This window comes from Clupea harengus, chromosome 2, assembly GCF_900700415.2.
Source record: "Clupea harengus chromosome 2, Ch_v2.0.2, whole genome shotgun sequence".
Taxonomy (NCBI): Eukaryota; Metazoa; Chordata; class Actinopteri; order Clupeiformes; family Clupeidae; genus Clupea; species Clupea harengus.
The window spans coordinates 29,084,053-29,108,356 of NC_045153.1; the positions used below are offsets into that span (position 1 = coordinate 29,084,053).

At 48.3% G+C, this 24,304-nt stretch overlaps 1 protein-coding gene across 6 annotated transcripts in view; it reads left to right on the forward strand.

Moving 5' to 3' along the window:
* hdac4 (histone deacetylase 4) overlaps positions 1–24,304 on the forward strand; it is a 161,366-nt gene that overhangs the window by 101,608 nt on the left and 35,454 nt on the right. For 5 of the 6 annotated variants that reach the window (XM_031560032.2, XM_031560027.2, XM_031560049.2 and 2 more), the window contains 10 exons: positions 561–681; positions 3,924–4,042; positions 14,170–14,298; positions 14,591–14,703; positions 15,040–15,156; positions 15,678–15,885; positions 16,943–17,136; positions 19,598–19,798; positions 22,574–22,760; positions 23,892–24,025. In XM_031560032.2, the coding sequence (XP_031415892.1) occupies positions 561–681; positions 3,924–4,042; positions 14,170–14,298; positions 14,591–14,703; positions 15,040–15,156; positions 15,678–15,885; positions 16,943–17,136; positions 19,598–19,798; positions 22,574–22,760; positions 23,892–24,025 (1,523 nt within the window). The remainder of the gene's footprint in view (positions 1–560; positions 682–3,923; positions 4,043–14,169; positions 14,299–14,590; positions 14,704–15,039; positions 15,157–15,677; positions 15,886–16,942; positions 17,137–19,597; positions 19,799–22,573; positions 22,761–23,891; positions 24,026–24,304) is intronic. The other variant, XM_031560040.2, reaches the window with a different exon arrangement.

Here is a 24,304-nt window from a genome sequence, read left to right on the forward strand (position 1 = left end):
TAGAATATGATGGCCTATTGTGTCGAAAGCATCACATGCAATAAGTAGGTCATTAACAACTTCTACTAGGGCTTGTCTCAGTGTTGTGGTGGGCTCTGGAGCCTGACTGGAAGACTTCTGTTGTTCTGTTGTTTCTGTGTAGAAAAGAACTAAGTTGCTTTGGTACTGTTTTTTAAGGTTGGGTCTGTAATTGGCCAAATTATCAGGGCATGGTTTTATTTAACACTGACTGCTGGGAGTCTCGGAGTCTGGCTCTGTCTTTGTAATGGTGATCAATGCTGCTTCAATGCTGCTTCGATCCTCATTCCCTCTGGCTGGGATGAACCACTGAAGAAGTTCTGGTTCCCATGTGGGAGAGGAATTAGCACTGCAGAAGCGCTTCGGGCGGACCTCTCCAAACCGGCCTGCCGGCCCTGAAATGGCCTGCTTTCTTTCCATTGACCTACATTAGGGAGCAGACTGTCGAGATGGCTGCGGGTAGCATTTTTTGAGGTGTTATGGATCAAGATGGAATCTGGTCTTCTCCGTCGGTTCATTCTTTTTTGTCTTTTGATTGACAGGTGCGGTGGCCAGCACGGAGGTGAAGATGCGGCTTCAGGAGTTTGTCCTGAACAAGAAGAAAGCTCTGGCCCAGAGGAACCTAAACCACTGCATGCCCAATGACCCTCGCTACTGGTATGGGTGAGTGTCCAGGCCAGCTCCTGCCCCCTACACATTAGGACTCATCTTTGCAGTGTACTGTGTTAGGTGATGAACACCACAATGCTCACTGTGATTTGGAGTTACTCTTTAGTTAAAGCCAGCAGGCAGTCAAGTTAGTCGATCAATGAATTCATTTAAGAATAGTGATATTTTACTCTCCTCCTAAGGTTTCTGCTTTAGTGTAATTGGGTTGAATAACATTGTTACTTAAGATATGCCCATACTCTGTTTACTCCGAATATTATCCTGAAGTTGTACCCATGTAAGAAGGATGTGTGTTGTGCTCCCATCACACGTGTAGTGCGAGTACACAGATATATACTGAGTCACCGATGCTGTGTCGGCTAGCAAGATTATGTCGTGAAGCCTTTTGGTCTTTTGGGAGTTAAGGTGCAAACATTCCCATTTGACCCACACACACCAACCTGGCAAGTGTAAATGTGTAAATGGCTTTTTTTCCCCTAACGGGGGGAAATGTGTTTTTGGCATCCAGCATCACACTAGTGCCTAGTGTTTTTTTTTTTTTTTTTTTCCTTCTTTGTTTGTTTGTTTTATGTTTTTTTCTTTTTCTTTTTTTCCCTCAAGTTTGTGTCAACAGTTTACCCCAACCTTGGGTTGTTGGTTTAGAGAGTACTGATCACAGGGAATGCCTAAAGGGAAAAAAAGTGCACTTCGAGATTACAGTGGCCTTTTTGTGAAGTTCTCTGCTAGAATGAGTTTGATTGGATTAAAAGTTTCAAGACATGCATTCCCTCACTGCAGATTAGATGACACTTGCAAAGATTGTCTTTATTCGGAGCCCCCTTACTTACCTCCTCTCTTCTCCAGTCGTATCCACGTCTGTTTGTAGTTCCCCATCACTGTCTGCATTGACAAGTCACTTTTTTCTCCTCTTACAAATAGAATAGAGAAGTGGGGTTTTTTTTTTTTTTTCACCTCACAGCTTTTTAAATATTTAAAGAGGTTTTGAGGAACAAACTTTTGCTGTTTTTTTCTTCTTCAATGCCTCTGGGAAAAGATAAAGCCAACGAGGTTTGTGAATGGGTTTCTCTCTCTCCCCCTCTCTCTCTTCCCCTCTCTCTCTCTCTCTCTCTCTCTCTCTCTCTCTCTCTCTCTCTCTCTGTCTCTCTCTCCCTCTCTCTCTCTCTTCCCCTCTCTCTCCCTCTCTCTCTCTGTCTTATTGCGCATGCAGCCCGGCAGCCCTGGAGTGTTGGCTGCGGCGCTGTGATAATGACGGGGAGACGGTGAGCGCTGGGAAAGGCTTTCATGTGCACAGGATGAATATTAACGCAAAAAAAGAGCCGTCGCCCGCCCTCCCTCCCTCCCTCCCTCCCTCCCTCCCTCCCCTCCCAGCACCCCGCTCCACCGCACCTTTTCATGGGCTCCTATCTGGCCCGGGGAAGATAAATAAACCCAGCTCCTCGGCCCCGACTGTATATGTGTGCCCACAGAGCGTGGAGACCTATGCATTTACCCCAGCTCAGCCAGAATGGGGGGGGGGGGGGTCCACTGTCCACTGTCCACTGTCCACTCATCATCCAACCCAGATTTAGCCCAATTGATCTGTCTGCCTGGTTTGTGTAGTTTAAGCTGTACTTATCGTTTAAGTTACCAGCCTCTTAGGTTAGGTTGTTATAACTTGATTATATATTTAGCAGCTATATAGATCACAATGGAATTAGTGGAATTAGAGAAATGTCCCCGTGAATGAGTAATGCTGATTGGTCCAGCTAGAAACTGTCCAATGCATCGGTGTCAGGGTAATTAAAGATGGTTGTGTTTATTCAGGCCTCACCAACTAGAAGAGTGAGAGAGAAACATCCAGCATCCAAATTCATGACCTTTCTCTGCATTACTTGGCACATTCAGTCTTTTCCTCTCTCTCCCTCCCTTCCCCTCAAAAAAAGAACAAATGACTAAAGGGAAAAGAAGGAAAGCGATCTGTCTTTGGAACTTCTGTTGACTTATTTCTTCACCCGCCGCTACAATGAGATGGATTGTGACAGTTACGCAAAGGAGGTGTAGGGAAGCCGACGGAAGGAGGCAACAAACACAATATGTTTTATTAATCAAAACATTTGCATGCTGACAGCCCCAATGCGCGTCACGTCTCCTTCGTCCATAATTGCCGACAGAGCCAAAAACATGTCACTCAAGCTCCCAGACAAACTGCATATTTGCGATGTGGGTAAACCGTAGCAGATTGAATTCATGGGTCTGGGACGTTGCCAGCTGACCTGAAGTGGCTTTCGCTCTGCAGGGAGGGAGGGAGGGAGAGAGAGAGAGAGAGAGAGTGAGTGAGTCGGTGCTGTTCTCTCCAGCGAGTGGGGTGGAGGGTAGGTGGGGGGTAGGCTGGGGTTTGGTTTGCTGCAGTCGAGTTAATTCACCCCACCAGATCACCTGTTTCCAGAAAGAACATCTTTATTTAACTATTTTTTTCCCCCCTCCCCCTTCCCTGTAAACACACGTCGACATGCCGTTTGTTTGTAAACAAAATGCCAACCTTCCCAGCCCCAAGGCTTCACACAGATGCATGTCGGGGGTTACATTGCATGCAATCTGACAGGCCATAAACAAGCATTGGTTCAAAGTGAATTAGGCCCTAAAGACTAGTTTGGGTTTTGAGTACATTCCAAATGCCTCTCAGGAGCCTAGTGTTAAAATCATTTCAATCTCTGTTATGGACCTGTGGAGTATGGGCCTCTAATATAGAGGCACCCATTGTTTGACAAATAAAATACATGCTCTGTCTCAATGGCATACCACATTTTGAGGAGTGTGGAACAGCAATGGGCAGAGTTAAGTATTGAGCTGAGCACACCTGCAGAAGCATGGCGGTGCTGGTGGTTAAGGGTGATGTGTGCACAGGAGTATGAAAATGACTGTTGCATTGGAAACAGTTGGACAAGGTGAGCAGCGATTGATGTTTGTTTGCTGTATAGTGCAGTCCTGTCCAGGCAAGTGAAGTTGAGCTTCAACCTGCAACTTCCTGAGCTGCAACATCCTGTTTTCACCCCCCACCCCACCCCCACCCCATGCCAAACAGAGAGAGAGATCTTCTGGGAGTCTGTTGGTTTACATAAAACATGCTTATCAACATCTGTGTTTGGCTACACTGAGTAACATTACTCTGTTTGTTTGCTTGCTTGTGTGTGTGTGTGTGTGTGTGTGTGTGTGTGTGTGTGTGTGTGTGTGTGTGTGTGGTGTGTGTGTGTGTGTAGGAAAACCCAGCACAGCTCCCTGGACCAGAGCTCGCCCCCACAAACAGGGATGTCCACTTACAACCACCCGATCCTGGGGATGTATGACTCCAAAGACGACTTCCCACTCCGCAAGACAGGTACCCTACTCTCACTCTCTCGCTCTCTCTCTCTCTCTCTCTCTCTCTCTCTCTCTCTCTCTCTCTCTCTCTCTCTCTCTCTCTGTTTGTGTGTCATATGTCTGCCTTGCGTCATCCGTTCTCCTTGCTGACGCACCAGCTCCCAGTTATCTCCATCTGCCGAGAGGCCCTTCGGTTCAGGCTCATTTACGGCACCTTAGGAGCAGGCGTCTCCCGCCCTCGTCCTCCAGATTAGATCAGCGCTGATAACAGCCTCTGCAGGCCTCGGCGTTCGGCACGTCCATCGCCAGCGCTTACCTGTCTCTCCGGCATCAGCACGTCTGAACGGTGCCAGCTGTTTGCTCATTCCTAACCGGATTTGTTTCTGCTGGCCTACAGTTTAGAATATTGGCTTTGGCAGCCAGCATCCACAGGTTCCTTCACTTCCAAATACCACCATGGACTTCAGTACACAGAGGGATAAACAGTGTTTCTGTTGACGGGCCTAATTCATTAAGGAGATATAAGAAGATATAGTCTGTTAGGTTTGACAAGATTGGTGGGTGAGACACTTAGACAAATACTGCTGGTATTTTCATGAGGACGCCTGCTGAGCATGTGCCATAGATGAATTTGAGTTTATTAAGTTTCTGTTTGGGGTTTCCATACTGCAAACTGTATCAGCCTGGAACTCATTTTGAGAACAACTACTTGCACTTTTTCAACTTGCCACCACACATCCACACTCTCTAGATCCTGAATACTGACGGCAGTTCAAACCAAAGCGCGTCGACTGTCAGCAGAAGACATCAGCTCCGGGGTAACGTCGTCCTTCGAGGCGTGCAGCTAGTGAGGCTCAAAGGCTGGGCTTCAGACCTGGGCCTCCTGTCCTAATCTGAGAGGCAGCAGGGGGTCTGTATTCAGCTGGGGAAGGACAGGGGCGCTGTCACTCCCAGAAGGCAATGTGGCTCCTCTGTGAGCACATGAAAGGGACTGTCACCAGCCTCTCTCTCCATGGATTTAAGGAGTGTGTGTGTGTGTGTGTGTGTGTGTGTGTGTGTGAGCGTGCGTCCCACTCCTCTAAGCCTCTCATCATAGACCTAGAGAGGAGCGGTCCAATCACTATCTCCCTCTGCCAGACCTGAGAGAGAGAGAGAAAAGGAGACAAGCGTCATGGTCCTGGGAGGAAAAGATGAAGCATGAAGCGAGAGAGAGAGAGAGAGGGAGAAGGAAAGAGCAGTGGGGGTGGGGGGGGGGGGGGGGGGGGACATGGCTCACTTACGCTCCTGACACTATGCAGTTGCAATCACTGACGCACAAGTATGCAAACTCCTCGACAGGAATCCATACACAAGTAGGAAAGTATCTTGCCTGCTTGGACACACACTCCTACGCACATTGGACATTAACTTCTCGCCTGCCAGCCAGGTTGTCTTGTGGATTTGGGGCTGAGCGTGATTGATAAAGTCCGACTGCTTTCTTCACCGCATTGTTAAATCTCAGCGGGAGATGAGAGGCTGCCATGAGGGTGATGATGGAGCCTGCCGTCTGCTGGCCACCGCCCCACACCCAGCTCCAGCTCCAGCACTGGGAAAGTTCTCCTCTTGGTGGAACGGACTGGAGGGGGGTTGGGGGGTTGGGGGAAGGAGTGGCGTAAAGTCTCAATCGTGGTCTTTCCTGGCCAGAGCATATTAAGAATGAATGTAGTGTGAAGGGGTTTGGGAAGGCAGGGGGTGGGGGTTTGGGGGGGGTGCAGCAGCTCTCAAGGCCCGGTAGATTAGTATTCGTTTCTTTGCCAGACCTCCCGGGGGGGGGGGGGGGGGGGGGGGGGGCTGGCCATGACTGTATCCGAGAGCTTTACTCCCGGTGGCGGCGATGGTAGTAGGGAGGCAGTTGCAGCGGGGGCACTTAAGGGCCATTCCTATGCAGGCTCACCCCAGCCTTGGTTTAGATAGCATTACGCCAAGCTCCCATAAATCACGCTGGAAATGGGCCTGTCAGGGCCGTGCAGCACCACCAGCCCCCCTGCCCGGCTGCACCGGCCCCCTGTGAGACCCCAGCAATTATAGTACGGCCCAGAGGGGGAGGGAGGGAGGGAGGGGTGAGGAATCAGCCATTACAGCTGTCACAGCTGTACAGGAAGGGAAAAAAAAACTCACCAACTGCACCAGTAAAGTGTTATGCAGTGTTGTGCAGTTCTTTACTTCTCTCACGCACGCACACACGCACGCACGCACACACACACACACACACACACACACACACAGTAACACAGTCATACATAAACACTTTCGGGCTATGTCTGGCTACTTTGCTGAAGCTGTTCCACTCACGCATAGCCTTGCACTGTCATGCGTCAGTCAGAATGACACAGTGAAATCACTTCCCTGTTACTGTTTTTGTTCTCCAGAGTATCTTGGCTGATAAACATTCCAGGGTTGTGCTCTATTTGAATCCCTCCCTGGTTGATTTTCTTCAAAGATGGTAATCGGTGGAAACACAGACCAATTCCACAATGTAACATGATGGAACTATATTTAAATACGAGGAAAGGGAGTTTGATTAGAGAAATCCCAATGGAAGGCCTAGCGAGAAAAGAGAAAAGAAAACTCGGACTTCCAAAATTTTTTTTTAAAAAATCGAGAACTTCTGGTAGGGTTCCAGTTGTTGCCGTTGTGGCTGGGCTTCTTGGAGTGTTGATTCCAGCGCTGCCGCGGCAGATAGACCTCAGTTTACTCTGGCCGGCGCGCCGCATTCCGCCAGCAGAGCTGAGGAGAGGCGTGTGGCCTGGGTGGTGGTGCAGTCCTCAAGCACACATACACACACACTCTCACACTTTCTCCCTCACACACACACTCAAACGTTCTGTCTGACATACACACAGGCACTCTGTGGACAGCTAGGGGTCTGTTCGAGGCCCTCTTGGCTGCCTGGGCACGGGCAGTTGGAGCTCTAGCGGACAGGGGATACAGCGGTGTTGGAGATGGACACAGACCCGCAAGTAATCACATAAACGACTGTGAGTGGCCCAAGATGCAAATGAGGGGCGGTTGTGGTTTCCTCTTCTCCAGTAACTGCCCTCCCGTTAGTTCTCTAATATATTAGGGCCCTTTTTTTTCCCCCCGCCTCGCCCAAGGTTGACTTTTCCTGTGACGTCTTTGTGGAATTTACGTATGTAAATGAGCCTCTGCTCCATGTGGCCCCGGTGCGGTGGTATCTTTACAGCCCTGTTCTCTTCTCGCCGAGCTCGGGGAGGGGGGAAAAATGGCCCCTCTGTCTCTGTGTGGGCCCGTTCGGTGCTGAGGTCAGCCCTTTCTCTCCCCGTCAAGCACACGACTCTTCAGATACATCATCATGGTGCCATCTAGCAGATAGACCAGTGGACTGAAGACCAGTTAGACCTGTCTCACAGCCTGTTCTGTTGGCAAGTGTTTCGGGAAACCCCACCCAACCCCACAAAAGCCAGTGTGTGAGAGGCTCCACAGAAAGCAATGTGGATTAGATATGTTGGCAAGTCTGTGAGGGGCTCACTTTACAGTTTGCCTTGCGCTACACTTCAGTCATTACCCGGCAGTGTAGCAGTCTGTAATTAGCTTCCAGCGGCTTCCACGAGTCAACCCTAACTCATCTTGCTCTCAAGAGCTTGCACGTGTGTGTGTGTTTCCGAGTGGTTTTAGTCTGTTAAAACTCTGCAATAAGCCCCTCGTGCATACCTCAGTATTAAAAAGTCCAGACGCCACCTGTCTATAAACTACATTCGGGGAAGGAACGTGACTTCCGTAGTTGGGGAAAAAAAAAATGAAAACTCTTTTTGAAAACTTCTAAATCTTTCAGTTAGACCACCTACCATGTGCTAGTTTTGTTCAGCAACTCGGTTGTAAGTTAGTGTTAATGCATATTGAAGGCGGGGAGAAGAATCTATACAATATAACCTATGTAATAATTCAGATTGTCAGACACTCACATGGGGCACATTATTGTTAAAGCTGTGCCTTAGTTTCTTTCACAATGTGTGTGTGTGTGTGTGTCTGATATCCGTGACTCCACCACAGCCGGCCTCCTATTAATCACACAGCCGACTGCGTGGAGGGCTCTAATCTGAAGGCAATCCGCTCGTAATGAATGGATCTTGAATAGGTCCTGCATTATTACCCAGCGCACCCTCCTCCCACTCGCTGTCCAGCCCCGGAACATTTGTACTCCACGTGAGCGTCCTCCTCGCCGTAATGAAGCACCCTTCACATGCGCATCGACACGGCAATTTGCACCGGGGGCAGGAAGAGAAGGAGGTGTAGAGAGGGTCACTGGATTGGGGTGGGGGGTAGGGGGTGGGAGTGAGGGAGTCTGGAATGAATCAACCCCACTATTTGCTTAATAACGCTAATCAACCTGAAGGTTGCAATCAAGGTTCTAATGCCTCGTAATGACGGGTGAGGCTAGGGGCGAGGGCTGAGTTGGTTAGAATCAACCCCTGACAGCTTGCCTTAGATGGAGGCGTTTTCTGGGCTCCATCAGGCTGCATCAAACCATCTCCCCTGGGAGGATGCCCTCTGCCACCACTCTGGGTTAGGTGTTATTCTAAGCCTGATCGATTCACACATAACCTGTGGTCCTTACAGTTTTGTTGTCAACAGGCCTCTGTGTCTTTATTGTGCCTGCCCCGACCTCTTATGCTGGCCAGTTCACACCAGGACAACTTGTACTCTTTATTAAAAGGCTGAAGAGAGTGCTTCTGAGGTCATGTCTAACAGGGCTGAGCCCCTTCAATACTTCACTCTCCTGCGGGTACCATTTCCTGGTGCTGTCACATTCTCTTCTCCCCGTACGCAAGTGTCATTCAGTGATTGCCCGAGGCGTGACTGGCTAAGCCAGTCATGTTTTACTCCTGTTGATTTATGCGTCTCCATCACCGTCACATCTCGCACGCATCTCAAACAGAATGCGTGCTTCCTTTCCAACCCAGTAGATCAACTAAAGTCAATATGAAATATGTTCTTTCTCTGTCGTCCAACTGTTCTTCGTATCATTCACACGGCACCTGGTTTGATGAGAGCTGAAGACTCTGAGGATAGAAATACAATCATATCAGTGCCATCATGTTCTTCATTCTAATCTATTTTCAATTTCCAACATCCAATTTCAATATTCTCATCATTATCATTTATTTAATGCCACTGGCTCTTTTGAGGGTTTTATGCTCACGGCTCGCCTGTGAATGATTCGTTTTATTCCTCACATGGCTGAAAGAGAAGTGATATTTTTTTTTTTGTATTAGGTGCTCTTAGCAGTTTGGTTCTGTTTTTTTCTGGTATGTTCCATGTACACGCCAGTGGAATTGGTGTTTATAGCTAAACCTTTTTTCCACACTATAAAATACACCTGCAATCTACGCATTACATACAGAATAGAAGAATACTTTGAGGAATTTGAGGTAATTCTTACCGATCATCACAAGCACCCGGACCCCACCCTCCACTTTGTAGTGGCTCGTTTTAGTTGATTTTAATCAAACTTTCCCCCTCTCATTCTTAGATCAATTTCTGCAGAGATGGGATTAATCCAGTTTCTGTTTGACATGAGATTTATTCCCCTATGTTGCTGTTATTTTCTCCTGTATGGGGAGGTATTAAAGGTTTAATGCATATAGAAGGGAAAGTAAGCTTTGTTTCATCAGATGACTGTGAAAGCCATATTGATTCCCTTTAAACCCTCCCTCTGTCGCTGTTTGGAATGGAGTATTTACTTTCCCTGCCCGCGATGACTCTGGGTAATATTATTTGAATCAACACCCATATCTATTTTCACTGATAAGATCGCTTTGTTTTTTAGTACCCGTCTAGATCAGCGCTGTATTGAATTGTCCACATGGGCTGACCAGAAGAAGGAATAAAACACCTAACCCTTTAAGCCTTCCATTCTCCCATAGAAAACAAGTTTGCCACTGTTGTCTCGGGGGCAGTTTGCAATCTCACTTTAGCATCCATTCTTTCAAAATGGATTTTGTTTTATTCAGCAGTCCTCTTAACCGCTCATCGCCATCAAACCATCATCGTTCGCCTCCAAACACTCAGACGACGGAGGAAATAGGTGAGAGTGTAAATTGATTAGGCTTGGTGCTTCACTCTTCGGTCTGGCTTCAAATACACAGAGGGAAAAAAAGATTGTCTCCAAATAAATGGATTGTTACCGAGCTGGAGAGAGAGAGAGGAGATACAGACAGGGAGGAGTGAGGGCAGGCAGGCAGGCAGTGGGTGAGGGTAAAGAGTGGCCTGTGAAGGAGACTCGTTTTGTTTGAGGGAGTCTGTGGCATCAGCAGATATCACGGGCCACTGCAGTGGACGTGAGAGTGGCCGCACCAAAGCACTTCAAAGTCACCGAGTCCCTGAGTGACCCAGGCCTGTGCAGACTGCATACACACTCTAAGCCCCGTATCTGCCAGCTCAACACTTTTTACCCCCCCACCTCCCCGCCTCGCCCCCTCGCCCCTCTCTCCAGCTCAGGCGTGAGAGCATGGGCCCCAAATGCCCGCCCAGCAACCACCCCAGCCCCCGCCAGCCTCCCCCATCCATCCCCATCACATACACTACCTCTCAGCCATTGGCCGCCTGCCATGGCCTCAAGGTGGGCCGTCCTGTTTATGTGAATAGTTTAGGATGAATAACATTGATGTGTACGTCTCCATTCCCCCTGCATCACTTCATTGTACATTTGGATGATTTACTGCCATTTGCTATGAAGTCCCTGTGGAAATGGCCAGCACTTTCAGCTGTGCTTACAGACCATGTTTTTGGTGTCCAGTTTCGAGGATACAGGCATTTGTTTTTACAGTGTTTCATTTGCATTGAGATATTTCTTTTCTTTTATAATGCCTTCACTGTGGCTCACAGGTTTGTGTCCTGTCGGGAGTGGGCATCCACTGGTACAATGAACAACTGGTTTTGCATTTTATTAGGATATTTGAATCTATATCAAGTGTGTCAGGCAAATAATAGGCATACTGGCTCAGTTCACAATTCCGCTAATGCCTTTAAATAGTTTCTGCCTCATTTACAGCCAGAATTGACAACAGTTAAAAGCACATTTGGAGACAAGCCCTTTTCTTACACTAAGGACAAATGATTAGTTTGGTCATTTAATTGCAACTGTGCCTCACATTGTGGGGCTTCAGACATCAGTGTTGTATTTGTTTTCCTGTTGTATTCGTTTAAAGTAAATCCATTCAAACTTCTGAATAATTAGTTTGTGCCCTTACTTCTGTTCCATGGGCTTTGTGTTACTATATCAAGTAGAGATGTGTTCTCCGCTGGGACTGCACTTACCGATGTCTAAATCCACACAGGTTCCGCCTACGCCCCCTCGTTAATGAACTTGCCGTGTCCTCTCTCTCTCTGTGGCGGACCGTGTGCGTTTAATGCGCAGTGCAGCAGGGTCACTGGTCAGTTGGAGGGCAGCCCTCTAATTGAAGGGACGAGACGTGGAGGTGCCACTGGTGCCGGGAATAAAGCTGGCAGTGTCTCCTGGGAAGCGAGCGAGGGAGAGAGGGAGAGAGAGAGATAGCGGATCGCCCAGATTAGTGCGTCACACGGACCCTCTCTCCTCCTGCTGACCCCTTGGTTTTGGGGAGTTACGTGCCAGGAGTTGACGCCTCCACATTGCCTGTGCCGTCTCGCTGCGCCGCGCTGCTCCTCTCCGCTGGACAGCCAAAGTGACGATGACAAAGAGATTGTTTGCAAACCAAGGAGGAGAAAAAACGAGTGAGCAGATAAAAGGGCAAAATAAAGAACACACTGTTTAATTGAGACCGTTTTCAACAAGCGCTATTCATTGCCGCGTTTCCCGTAGACCGGACTTGATTAAACTTAGGGGCATGGGGCTCCTGCCAAAGTGGAAACTTGTCGGCCCCTCTGATGCATTGTTGCCATTATCTTTGGTGTTTGTTTGCGAGGCTCTCTCCACGAGAGGCTGTTTAAACACACAGTTAATGTGTTAATTGAGACGGTTTTACGCTCAAACATGACCCAAGCAGCTTTTGTTGCCGTATCTCATGCTCTATTTGTCATATTAACTTCTGCAAAAGTGTTTCATTTGTCGCTGCTCTGCAGATGCCCCTGACTTTGGAAACGCGGCCAGTTGTGAGGTCAGCCAACAGTCCTTCATTAGAGCAAATGCTCTCTGCCCAGGTCTGATGTTTAACTGTTAGACAGTCCATTGGCTCTGGCTGTGTGTGTGTGTGTGTGTGTGTGTGTGTGTGTGTGTGTGTGTGTGTGTGTGTGTGTGTGTGTGTGATCGAGAAAGAGAGAGAGAGAGCGAGAGAGGTAGAGTGAGTAAGAACCGATGGGTGTTTTGCCCAGCACTCTCCCTGCAGACGAAGGAGCACCACCGCTGAGATTTCCCCAGCTGAGACAGCAGGTGCAGTCGTCTTGGAGCAGCTTGGCTCCGATTGTTTTTTCCCTCGCTCCAGACAGCCATGCCTCTCCTTGCTGCCCTGCAATTCTCAGTAGATTGTTCTGGATGAACCCGCTGGTCGTTCTGTTCTCTCCTCTCCTCTCCTTCTTCTGTTTCCCCGTGCCTCTGATTATAACAGGGTCTGCTGCTGCAGTACTAATCTTGTCCGTGACTGTTTACATGCCGCCGGGTAATACGTTAATAATCTGACTGATTCATGGAGCTTCATGTAAACATTTCAATCGGAAAAGGTTATCCAGTTAAGAAGGATCCAAATCAAATTTTTGTTCAATCAAAAGGGGTAGTGTAGTTCATGAAAATCAGTTAAATAGAATAATTATAGCAGACTAGTTGCAATGTAAACATTTTAGAGCACAGGCTGACTACTTTCACAATACAAACCCATGTATATGTTCTATGCTTCACGCATAGTACTGATGATCAAACGTGGCAAATAACACGTTAGATAAGTAACTGCTAGTGAAACATGTGCAACACAATGGACTATTGTTGTTGTTGTTAGCCTATTTGCCTGCTTCACAATGAGACACACAAATGCTTCATGTTATGGTAATTAAATAGAATAGAAATATAGCGAAAAATATTGTCACTCGATTGCTAAATGTAGCATAAATATATATATATATACATAGTAACTAATAATAATATTAATAATAATAATAATAATATTAATAAAAAACATTATTTATATAGCACTTCTCATACAGGGCTCAGAGTGTTCAGCAGATAAACCACTCAATCCAGGGGCATACAACAGGGAAGATCATATAATTAAAAGAATGGACAAAATAAAGAAATAAACATAATAAAAAGCATGTTGCTAATTATAAAATAGATTAAAAAAGAATGTTTGAAGTTGTAATTTGAAACTGTCCACTGAGCCCACCTTTCTAATACCTTTTGGTTCAGTGTTCCACAGTTTAGGTGCGTAGTGGGCGAAGGCTGCTTCCCCAGCTTTACTTTGGGGGACTTTTGGAACGTTTAACAGACTTGCTGTAGAAGGCCTAAGGGCTTGTGAAGGACCATTAAATGACTGGGACTCAGTGATGTAAGAGGGTGCTAAACCATTAACAGCTTTGTATACAAGAAGAACGAGTTTAAAAATCAATTCTAAAAGATACAGGGAGCCGGTGCAGTGTATCTAGAACAGAAGTAATGTGCTCTCTCTTCCTTGTTTTTGTTCAAAGTCTAGCAGCAAAGCTAAATTGGCCCTAATTTTTCTATTTACTTCTTTGGAAGGCCAGTAAACAGAGCATTACAGTAGTCTGGTCTACTTGAATTGAAAGCATGAATGAGCTGCTCAGCATCCTGTTGAGTTAATAACAGGCGTACTTTGGAAATAATGCTATATGGGACATATTGCTTTGAAACATGATCACCAATGCTAATATACAATGGTCTCTCTGTATTGCATGTTTGAAACCAGTTAAGGGCATATTCAGAGAGACCAACCCAGTTTTGTACCCAGTTGATTAGAATGGGTATCTAAGAGAATAAGAACTGAGACCATGATGTTTGCCTAAGATCATTGACTATTTTAGTTGGTTTCTCTTTATCCATAACTATTTATTCATGCTAAATTCCTGAGAGATTGTATTCTCTTGAAGGGGAATATGGGATTAGGCGTTTAAGTAAACTGGCATGTCTAAAGAAGGCTTTCTGTTCTCTCTGTTCTCCTGTAGCATCTGAGCCCAATCTGAAGCTGCGGTCCAGGCTAAAGCAGAAGGTGACGGAACGCAGGAGCAGTCCTCTGCTTCGACGGAAGGATGGGCCCATCACCACTGCCAAGAAGCGCTCCCTAGACATGGCAGGTGAGTGGGACTTTCAGGGGCACCTTTCAGCATCAATGGAACACCACCAAATTGAAATATTTTTGAAAATCATGACCGAGATGTTATGGTTTTAGTTGAGACCATGGTCTTCAAGAACAGTTTTTTTTTTGTGAGCTATTTTGTGTTTTCATATAGCATATTTCTAATACATTAATGTCATATATTCTGTTTTGGGCCTATTTTGTTGTTACTTGTTTGTGTGTCGTTTGTTTATCTTTTCTATATATACTTATTCTTCTCTTGTTGTTGTTTTTGTGTTTGTTTTGAATAGAGTCGGCATGTAACAGTGCTCCCGGCTCTGGCCCCAGCTCACCTAACAACAGTTCTAACAACATCACCAATGAGAACGGCGTGGCCGGATCCGTTTGCAGCAGTCCGGTGGAGGTGACCCAGTGACAGCAATGACAAAACATTTAGCACACTAAAAAAAAAAAAAAAAAAAACACTTAAACAAGACAGCAGGCATGGTGCTTTAAAAAAAATGCCACTATACAGTAAATGTCAAATCCTTTAGTCTCTTTGAGGATGACTTTTCAAGGCAGCAGTGCCTTTGGCTGTGCCAGTGAAGGAAGCGGCCCCGTCCTTTACAGGCTCTGAGTAGACAGGAGCCCGCAGGGGTCCAGAGGACGACCAGACAGGGCTGTTTATTTTTATCAAGGCGGTTTATTTATCTCTCCGTGTGTGTGTGTGTGTGTGTGTGTGTGTGTTGCTCTGTTCCAGCCGTCCCTGGCGCACAGACTGGCGGGCCGAGAGGGCCACGTGAGCCAGTTGTCTCTGTACACATCGCCGTCTCTCCCCAACATCACTCTGGGCCTGCCAGCCACGGGCCCCTCCAGCGTGAGTTGATACACTCTCTCATATGGAGATTCTTCCCTCTTGCTCTCTCTCTCTCCCTTTCTTTCTTTCTTTCTCTCTCTCTCTCCCTTTCATTCTGTCTCCACCCCTCTTTTTTTTTTGGTCCACCCCAACCCCCCCCTGTTTCTCCTTCTCTTTTTATCCTCTCTTTTATATCTTCTCCGTCAGGCCGTGGGCTTGCTTGCGCACACTTGGCCTTTGGGTACAGAAGTCTAAATAGAGGGGGCCCTGTCTAGACCGTCAGGCAGCCCTCTGTAGCCTTTTCAGGCCCAGTGACATTTCAGAAAGGGCCCATTGAAAAACAATAACGGCTGACCCAGTCAAGTGACGCAAGTGCAACCCCCCCTCCACCTCTACGGCAATCTGATGTTTATATTGATCTAGGGTGGAATGCCTTCTTTTCCTGTCTCCAGCATCGCACTGGATGTCTTCTCTTTTCTAAACACAGATTCTATCTCAAATCTCTCTCTCTCTCTCTCTCTCTCTCTCCCTCTCTCACTCAGGTGGCGTCTGGCCAGCAGGATAGTGACAGACTGGGAATGCCCGGGTTGCAGCCAGGAATCCCCTTAACCACTCCGTTCATCACCGGGGCCCACCTGCCTTCCTACCTGGCCTCCACCCTCGACCGAGACGGGGGCTCCGCGCACAACCCCCTTCTCCAGCATATGGTGCTGCTGGAGCAGTCGGCAGCCCAGAACTCCCTCGTCGCAGGTTGGTGGCGTCCGTCCCCCCCCCCCCCCCCTCTCACCACCTCTGGAAGGAGAGTTTCTCAATCACTGCAATCAGGCAGAAGTTAACCTAATAGATTTATTTTTAGACGTGATAAAGGCATGCTTGCTCCTTCTCTTAATGACCTGCTGAACCTGGAGCAGAGTAATTGGCCCTTATGTTCTCAGTGACTCAGACAGGGGAATTGCTGCAGTGCCCCTCCCCGCGTGGCCCCCGTGATATTATTCACTGATTGCCTCCTAAACGCCTCGCCTTTCTTAAATGCATGAGTCACAAGCGCTGCTAATGAGTCTGCCCGCACGCTCAGCTGGCTGTAGAGCGTCTGCGAACAGCGTGTGTGTTTGGGGGGGGGGGGGGGGGGGGGGGGTCAATACGCCTCCGGAGGAGGAGGAGGAGGAGGAGGAGGAGGAGAGAGTGGGCCTCTTTGACGCAAGAAGCGCTGGTCGATGAGGAGTAATGATTTGCTGCAGCCCAGAAGCAGCGTGAGGGATCCCTCACCATTATCCCTCTCTTCCCAACCCCTTCCATCTCACGGAAACCCCCTCGGCTGTCAGGCAGTCAATTGGATTCAGTTCCCAGGACGTCCGTGGCTTGATTTGGGAAGCACAGTCAGCTGATGATGGGGCTGTTTTCATGCTCGAGCAGCTCAGATAGGAGTGTCCCAAAACATGAGCATTTTGTCTAAAACATACCACGGGTAGAGCATTAATTAAACCGATTTAAAAAAAGAAACTCGCCGTCACTATTAAGGCTTCCTTTATCCTTCTATTTGTAATCAGTGTCCAGCTTCAACCTTTAACATTCCTGGGTGTGCTGTGGAATGCCTCGCTCGCTCGCCGGTGCAGCACGGAGCAGCGGTTTGGAAACATGTTTGACATGGCACGGCCTCCTGTGTACTCAGCCATGTCCCTGGTGTCTAACCTGTGTGTGTGTGTGTGTGTGTGTGTGTGTGTGTGTGTGTGTGTGTGTGTGTGTGTGTGTGTGTGTGTCTGTCTGTTTGGTGTGTGTCTGTTTGTTGTGTGTGTGTGTGTTTCCCCAGGCCTGGGGGGGCTCCCACTGCAGTCGCCCTCCATCCACAAGCTGCGTCAGCACCGACCCCTGGGACGCACCCAGTCGGCCCCCCTGCCCCAGAACGCCCAGGCCCTGCAGCAGCTGGTGGTCCAGCAGCAGCACCAGCAGTTCCTGGAGAAACACAAGCAGCAGTTTCAGCAGCAGCAGCTGCACATCAGCAAGGTAGCGCCCTCATCTCACCGCCTGTCCTCTACCTAGCAGCTCATCCTCACTTGCTTCATACTCTTACCTTCCCCCAACCCCCTCCAGCTCCTGTTGTCACAGCAACCACCATGATGCTGCCTCTGCTTATGGTCATGCAGGAAGCACTTAGAATTGTCCTGTGTCTATGGAAATGAGAGAGAGAGAGAGAGAGAGAGAGAGAGAGTGTGTGTGTGTGTGTGTGTGACAGATTGTGTGTTTTGAACGTTTTGTAAATGTATAAACATTTTGAAACAGCAGCCGTTACAATATGTAGTGGAATTGGGAAATGTTTCTCTCTCAGACACACACAAACACACACACACACACACACACACACACACACACACACACACACACACACGTTGCTCTGGGTTTGTGTGACACGCCGTGTCCAGGGGATTACATGCAGTGATTCATTACCGTATGGAGCACATGTTTGTTTTCAACCCCCCCCCCCCCCTACACACACACACACACACACACACACACACACACACACAGACACTCTGCAGCACTTAGCCTCCGCTGTATAGATTAATGCCAACATTAATCCATCTGTCGGCCAGATGAGATCACTTCCTATGCAGATAACGGCGCTGTGTGGAATTCCACGTATTTCTTTGTCATGGTCGCTTTATTGTTATTATTATGATTATTATTATTATTATTATCATGGCATGTGGTGTGCTACCACTCACAGAGAAGCATTAGGATCAGCGTCAGAGTCTTTCTGCCATCAGCTCAGATGCGTAAAAGCAAATCTGTCCTTTGACAGATTAAAAAGGGAAAGTTGTCTAAATAGTGTGGGCCTTGCGTAAGATGAGTAGGCCTTTTTTTTTTTTTGTTTGCTGTGTTCTTCCGCGCTGCTGTAAAAACAAGGGGGTTGAGTATGTGCGTATGTGTGTTTGTTTTTTTTGTTTTTTTTGTATCTGTCCGTCTGTCATTGTGTCAGTGAAATGCACTTAAAACAGAAAGAGGCTTAATGGGCCTTTGTACAGCCAGGAACCCACAGTGTGTTCCCCTTTAAATGGGAGAGCCAGGAGGTGAAGGGAATAAAAAGGAGCGAGAAAAAAAAAAGAGCTGAAAAAATAAAAGCTTGTTTGGAGAAGAGGACAGGGATGAGGCAATTGCCGAGCGCTCTGACGTCAATGATGTTCCCCTGGCACAGTGCCAGAGGCCTGTGTGGCTGCCAGTGTTGGCTCCCGCTCAAACGTTCCTGTGTGTGTGTGTGTGTGTGTGTGTGTGTGTGTGTGTGTGTGTGTGTGTGTGTGTGTGTGTGTGTGTGTGTGTGTGTGTGTGTGAGAGAGAGAGAGAAAGGGAGGCGGGGGGGCTGTTGGGAAGGGGGTAGTGCAATGGCTGACATTGCCGCGCCGCAGCTGCTACAGGATGCACCCAGAACAGAGGGGGGGGGTGGTGTCTCTGAAGGGTACCATGGCTCCCTCTTCTCTCTCTTTTACTCTCACCACTCGTTCTCCTCATGATCTTTTTTTCCCCTCAACCCTTCTTCTATGTTGTTTTTCTCCTTTTGCTGGTTCAGTTATTTATCTGGTGCAACCTGCAATCTCAGCAGAACTTCACTTTAGTTGTTCTCTTACTAAACTTTTCAACACTGTTTAGTGGAGAGCAATGAACTTGAAAGTGTTGTATTTATTTTGATGTTCAGCTTTATGTGGCAACAAGTGCTTAGCAGGAAGTTCATACGGGGGATTAGTGCCTGTAGTAAGTTTTTTTTTTTTAACTGGACGTCATCGCTACGTCAGAGCTTTAGACGGCCAGAATAAGGGAGTCATCTCATTGATTGAACCTATTTTACTACAGCACAGTACGGCACAGTGTATAGTTCACATCAGTGGGAAAACACTTCCATTTGGTTTCAGATTCGCAAAAGGTTGTTGTTGATACTTGAGCTCAACAGCCAATCAAATTATACCCCTCCCCTCCGTGCTCCTGAAGCACTGTGTTGATTGGTTGGGATTGTTTATGGTTCGGTCAGAGCCACTACGTTGGTTTCCCATTTACAGAGCCAAGACTGTGTACAAACACCAGAGTTTTACGGTCAGCTAGAGGACTGTGAGGAACAATTAGCTGAATGGGACAAAAAGCGTATGGGATTAGAATCGCCAACTGCACCTTTAAACCCTTTCGACTCTTAGAATTGAAGGCAGCTAAACTTCATTTTGGTCCTCTCGAACCATATAACACCCAACATGTAGGCCTTAACTTGAATCCAGTTTAGATGTGAAAATACATTATGAATCATTTCATCATGCCTTGTGTGACTTGTGAAAGTGATTTTAAGCTTTTATGTGGAGGGTGGCCTTTCTCGGTTAAAGAGTGCTAAGAGTTAAAGCTAGAGTTTAGTAGAAGGTGTCTGATCCTTTCAGTGAGATCATTTCTCTTTTCTTTCTCTCTCTTTCCTTCTCTCTCTCTATCCCCTCAGATGATGGCCAAGCCGAGCGAGCCGAGCCGGCAGCACGAGAGTCACCCGGAGGAGACGGAGGAGGAGCTGCGGGAGCACCAGGCGCTGTCGGACGAGGGTCTGCCGCGCGGCGTCACCGTCAAGCAGGAGCCGCCCGACGAACAGGACGAGGAGCTGCAGCAGAGGGACAGGCAGGTCGAACAGGAACTCATCTTCAGACAGGTCAGAACCACACACACACATACTTACACACACACACACACACACACACACACACACACACACACACACACAGGCAGGTCGAACAGGAACTCATCTTCAGACAGGTCAGAACCACACACACACACACACACACACACACATATATACACTCTCACACACACACACACACGTATATACACACGACACACACACACACACACACACACACACACACGACTGACACACACACACACACACACACATATATATATACACTCACACACACACCCCACACACACACACACACCCCACACACACACACACACACACACACACACACACACACACACACACACACACACCCCACACACACACACACACACACACCCCACACACACACACCCCACACACACACACCCCACACACACACACACACACACACACACACACACACACACACACACACACACACACACACACACACACACAAACATTTACATATAAACATGCCCACACACATACAATTGTGCTTTTATGTAATCTAATGGTACATAAAGGCCTTGGAATGTGAACGATGCGGGAGCTCAGTTGTGCATTGTCTGTCTGTGTGTGTGTCTGGACGGCCCTGCCATTGAACTGAATGGCTGTGCCATTAGCACATGAACATCCTGCCCTGGTTTAGATGAACCAATCAGAGGGCAGCACAGGCACGGCCCCATCAAGGCCCAGTGAAGACCAGGTGTGCAAACCTGTTTGTACTCCTAATCACGCTGCATTTCTTTGTGCGTGTCGTTTCCAAGTTGTATATATAAACAATCACACACACACACACAAAAGCAAGAGTAGCAGGACAAAGGAGTTGCATCAGACAGGTAGACTGCGCATGGGTTGAGGCTTCAGGTAGGTCAGAGATGGACAGATCCACAACACCATGCAGATGAACATGGGCAGGTAGGGAGGCAGACAGGTTGTCACAGCCCTACACACAGACAGGTAGGGAGGCGGTTGGTGAGGCAGACAGGCTGTCCCAGTCCTGCACACAGACAGGTAGGGAGGTGGATTGTGAGGCAGGCAGTCCTGCACACAGACAGGTAGGGAGGCAGACAGGCTGTCACAACCCTGCACACAGACAGGTAGGGAGGTGGATTGTGAGGCAGACATGCTGTCACAGTCCTGCACACAGACAGGTAGGGAGGCGGATTGTGAGGCAGGCAGTCCTGCACACAGACAGGTAGGGAGGCAGACAGGCTGCCACAGCCCTGCACACAGACAGGTAGGGAGGCGGTTGGTGAGGCAGACAGACAGCCCTGCACACAGACAGGTAGGACTGAGGCAGAGAGGAGCATGTGGAGCAGGCGGGGGACAGCGCTTACTTGGCCTGATCTCAGCCTCCCTGAAATCTCTCCCTCTGTGCTGTGCATCGCACCATCCAAATATAGATGCTGAAATGCCATGCCTTTAATATTTTTGTCTGCAAATGAAAAGTGGGCGCCCACACAGTCACGCTTAAACTGCAAGCAAATGTGCTCGCACACACACACACACACACACACACACACACACACACACACACACACACACACACACACACACACACACACACACACACACACACACACACATATATACACATGCACACTTGCTTCGCCCACAGACTCTCGCTATGTTCACCCACTCACCCAGTGAGACAGTTGTCTAGTTCTCTTGATGTGAATGGCTGTGGGCCGTCCCCGCATCACCCCCCTGGTAAGTGTGATTGAGTTGGCACCGGCTATCGGGCACGTTCCCCCTCATTGTCCTCCCCCGAGCGGGAACACCATGTCCCTAGGCCCCATGGGAACTCGGCCCGAGAGAGAGGGAGAGAGAGAGAGAGGGGGGGGTGAAAGCAAACGAGACAGCAGGCGATTTAAATCTGGAGGCACAGAGATGGTGGTGGGGGGGGGGGGGGGGGTGGTGAGAGAGAGAGAAGGAAAGAAAGACAGACAAAGAGAGAGAGAGAGAACACAGAGAGACTGAAAAGATTCAAAGAGACTGAAAATCAACAGAGGTGACAAAAATTGAGAAAGAATGAGCGGGTTACATCTTGAAAGAGCGCAACTGGAACATGGCGTTCCCTGTCAGGGGGGTGTTGGGTGAGGGGGGAGCTGTCTCAGCAGGCTCTCTCAGTCATTAATGAACCGGGAGGGAGGGAGGGAGGGAGGGAGCGGAGGCCAAAGACAGACAGACAGACAGACAACTGGGATGACAGCAAGAAAGCCTTGGACTACACATTGATAGCAGAAAGAAGAAAACCTGTTGTCACCCCCCAAATAAGCATTCGACTGGGAAGGACACCTTATTTCTGCTGTCAGCAGCATGCAGGGGAAAGTTTGACTAGTTCTACTTTCTAAGCATGTGGTGTTATTGTTATTATTTTTCAAACTAATCAAACATGACAACTCAGGACCTGCTCCCATGGCATCATGTTGCATCACAGCCTAGTTGTGTAAGCCTCAAGTCCTGTCATTCTCCTCATATGGAAAGAGCTCCCCCTACTGGCTGTTCTGTATGAATGCAGGACAGAAAAACCGCAAAACCTGTTCTGCCATTTCACAAAACAAAACAAAACATTTGTAAACGTTGACATGCAAACACTCATGCAAACAATTCATCTTTGAATGGACTACATTTGTACGTTACATGAACTGTTCTATATTCTCTCGCTATTCATAACGTGTTTTATGTATCACTAGGCCTTCTCATTCTCTCCTTTCTCTCTGTCTCTGTCCTTTCCTCACGCACCCTTCTCCCCAACAGCAGGCACTCTTACTGGAGCAGCAGCGGATCCACCAGCTCAGAAACTATCAGGCCTCCATGGAGGCGGCCGGCTTATCGGTCACCTTCCCCGGCCACCGGCCCCTCTCCCGCGCCCAGTCCTCACCGGCCTCCGCCAACTTCCCCATCGTGGTGCAGGAACCCCCCACCAAGCCCCGCTTCACCACAGGTCAGGCCCGCAGTACCCCACCTTACTGACACATGCGTGAATGTGTGGATCAGATGCATTCTAGTGCTTCAGACGGTTAAAGGATTAGAGGGGAAAGGCTTACTAGAGATGTGGGCTGGGACGATCACATCTATTCTCACTGCTTTCCCAGCCCTCTGAGTGTGTTTGGGAGCGAGCGGGTGCTTCCCCAGCGCTGTGGCACAGAGTGTGGTGCAGAGGTTTGGTAGTGTGCTGTGGCACAGAGTGCGGTGCAGAGGCTTGATGGTGCGCTGTGGCGTGGCTGAGGCAGGATGGGCTCACCTGGTTCATCAGTGTTCCAGCCTGACCCTGAGCACGCTATTCATGTCATAATGAAGTACTCATCGGAGTAGATTAATTCATCTGTCCCCACAATTACTATCTCTCTTTCTCTCCTCCCTCTCTCTCTCTCTCTCCCTCTCTGCCCCCCCCCCCCCCCCCCTCTCTCTCTCTCTTGGCTTGTTCTTTGTGTTCTCTTCAGAGGCCGCTCTCTTTGGGCTTCGCCCTCTGCCTCTGTGATTAATGTGCTCTTTCTCTGAAAAATAATCAATTGTCCTTGACTGCCTTTTCCCTTATCGCACACTCAGCCAGTGCACCAAGCATACTGATGAGTCTTACTGAGGCTGTGTGCGAGTGTGTGTGTGTGTGTGTCTGTGTCTGTGTGTCTGTGTGCGCGTGTGTGTGTGTGTGTGTGTGTGTGAGCGCGTGTGCGTGTCCGAGTGAATGTGAGAGAGAGAGAGATAAAGGGAGAGTGTGGATCGGTCACATCACTTGAATGGTCACAAGTTGATTGTAACTGTTATGCTGTAGATGGTGTCATGCATATGTGAATGCTGATTTGTTTTTCCTTTTTTCTTGGTTGTGTGTGGGGTTCAATGAGAGAATATGTTGGTAATAGCTATATATGAAATACCTCAATTGCTCGAAATGTAGTGAAATTAATGAATTAATTAATATTGTAATTTTACTTTTTGATCAATATTTTATTTTGTGTGTGTGTGTGTGTGTGTGTGTGTGTGTGTGTGTGTGTGTGTGTGTGTGTGTGTGTGTGTGTGTGTGTGTGTGTGTGTGTGTGTGTGTGTGTGTGTGTGTGTGTGTGTGTTTACTCCACAGGGCTGGTGTATGACACTCTGATGCAGAAGCACCAATGCATGTGTGGCAACACCAACACACACCCGGAGCATGCGGGACGCATCCAGAGCATCTGGTCCCGTCTGCAGGAGACAGGACTGCGGGGCAAGTGTGAGGTGCGTAGACAAGGACATTGGCTCCTCAGACCTCTCCTCAGGCTGGGAGAGAACTGTCAAAGGTCAAAGCGCTATGGATGAGCCCGTATCCAGGCCCCGGGCTATGGAGGCACCATGTAGCTAGGCTAACTCACTGTTCATTAACACCACCTCTTTAGAGTTAAAGGTTCTCCATTTTAATATGTAACAGATTATTGCGTGCTGCTCACTCACATAGTAACACGAGTAAACACACACACACACACACACACACACACACACACACACACACACACACAC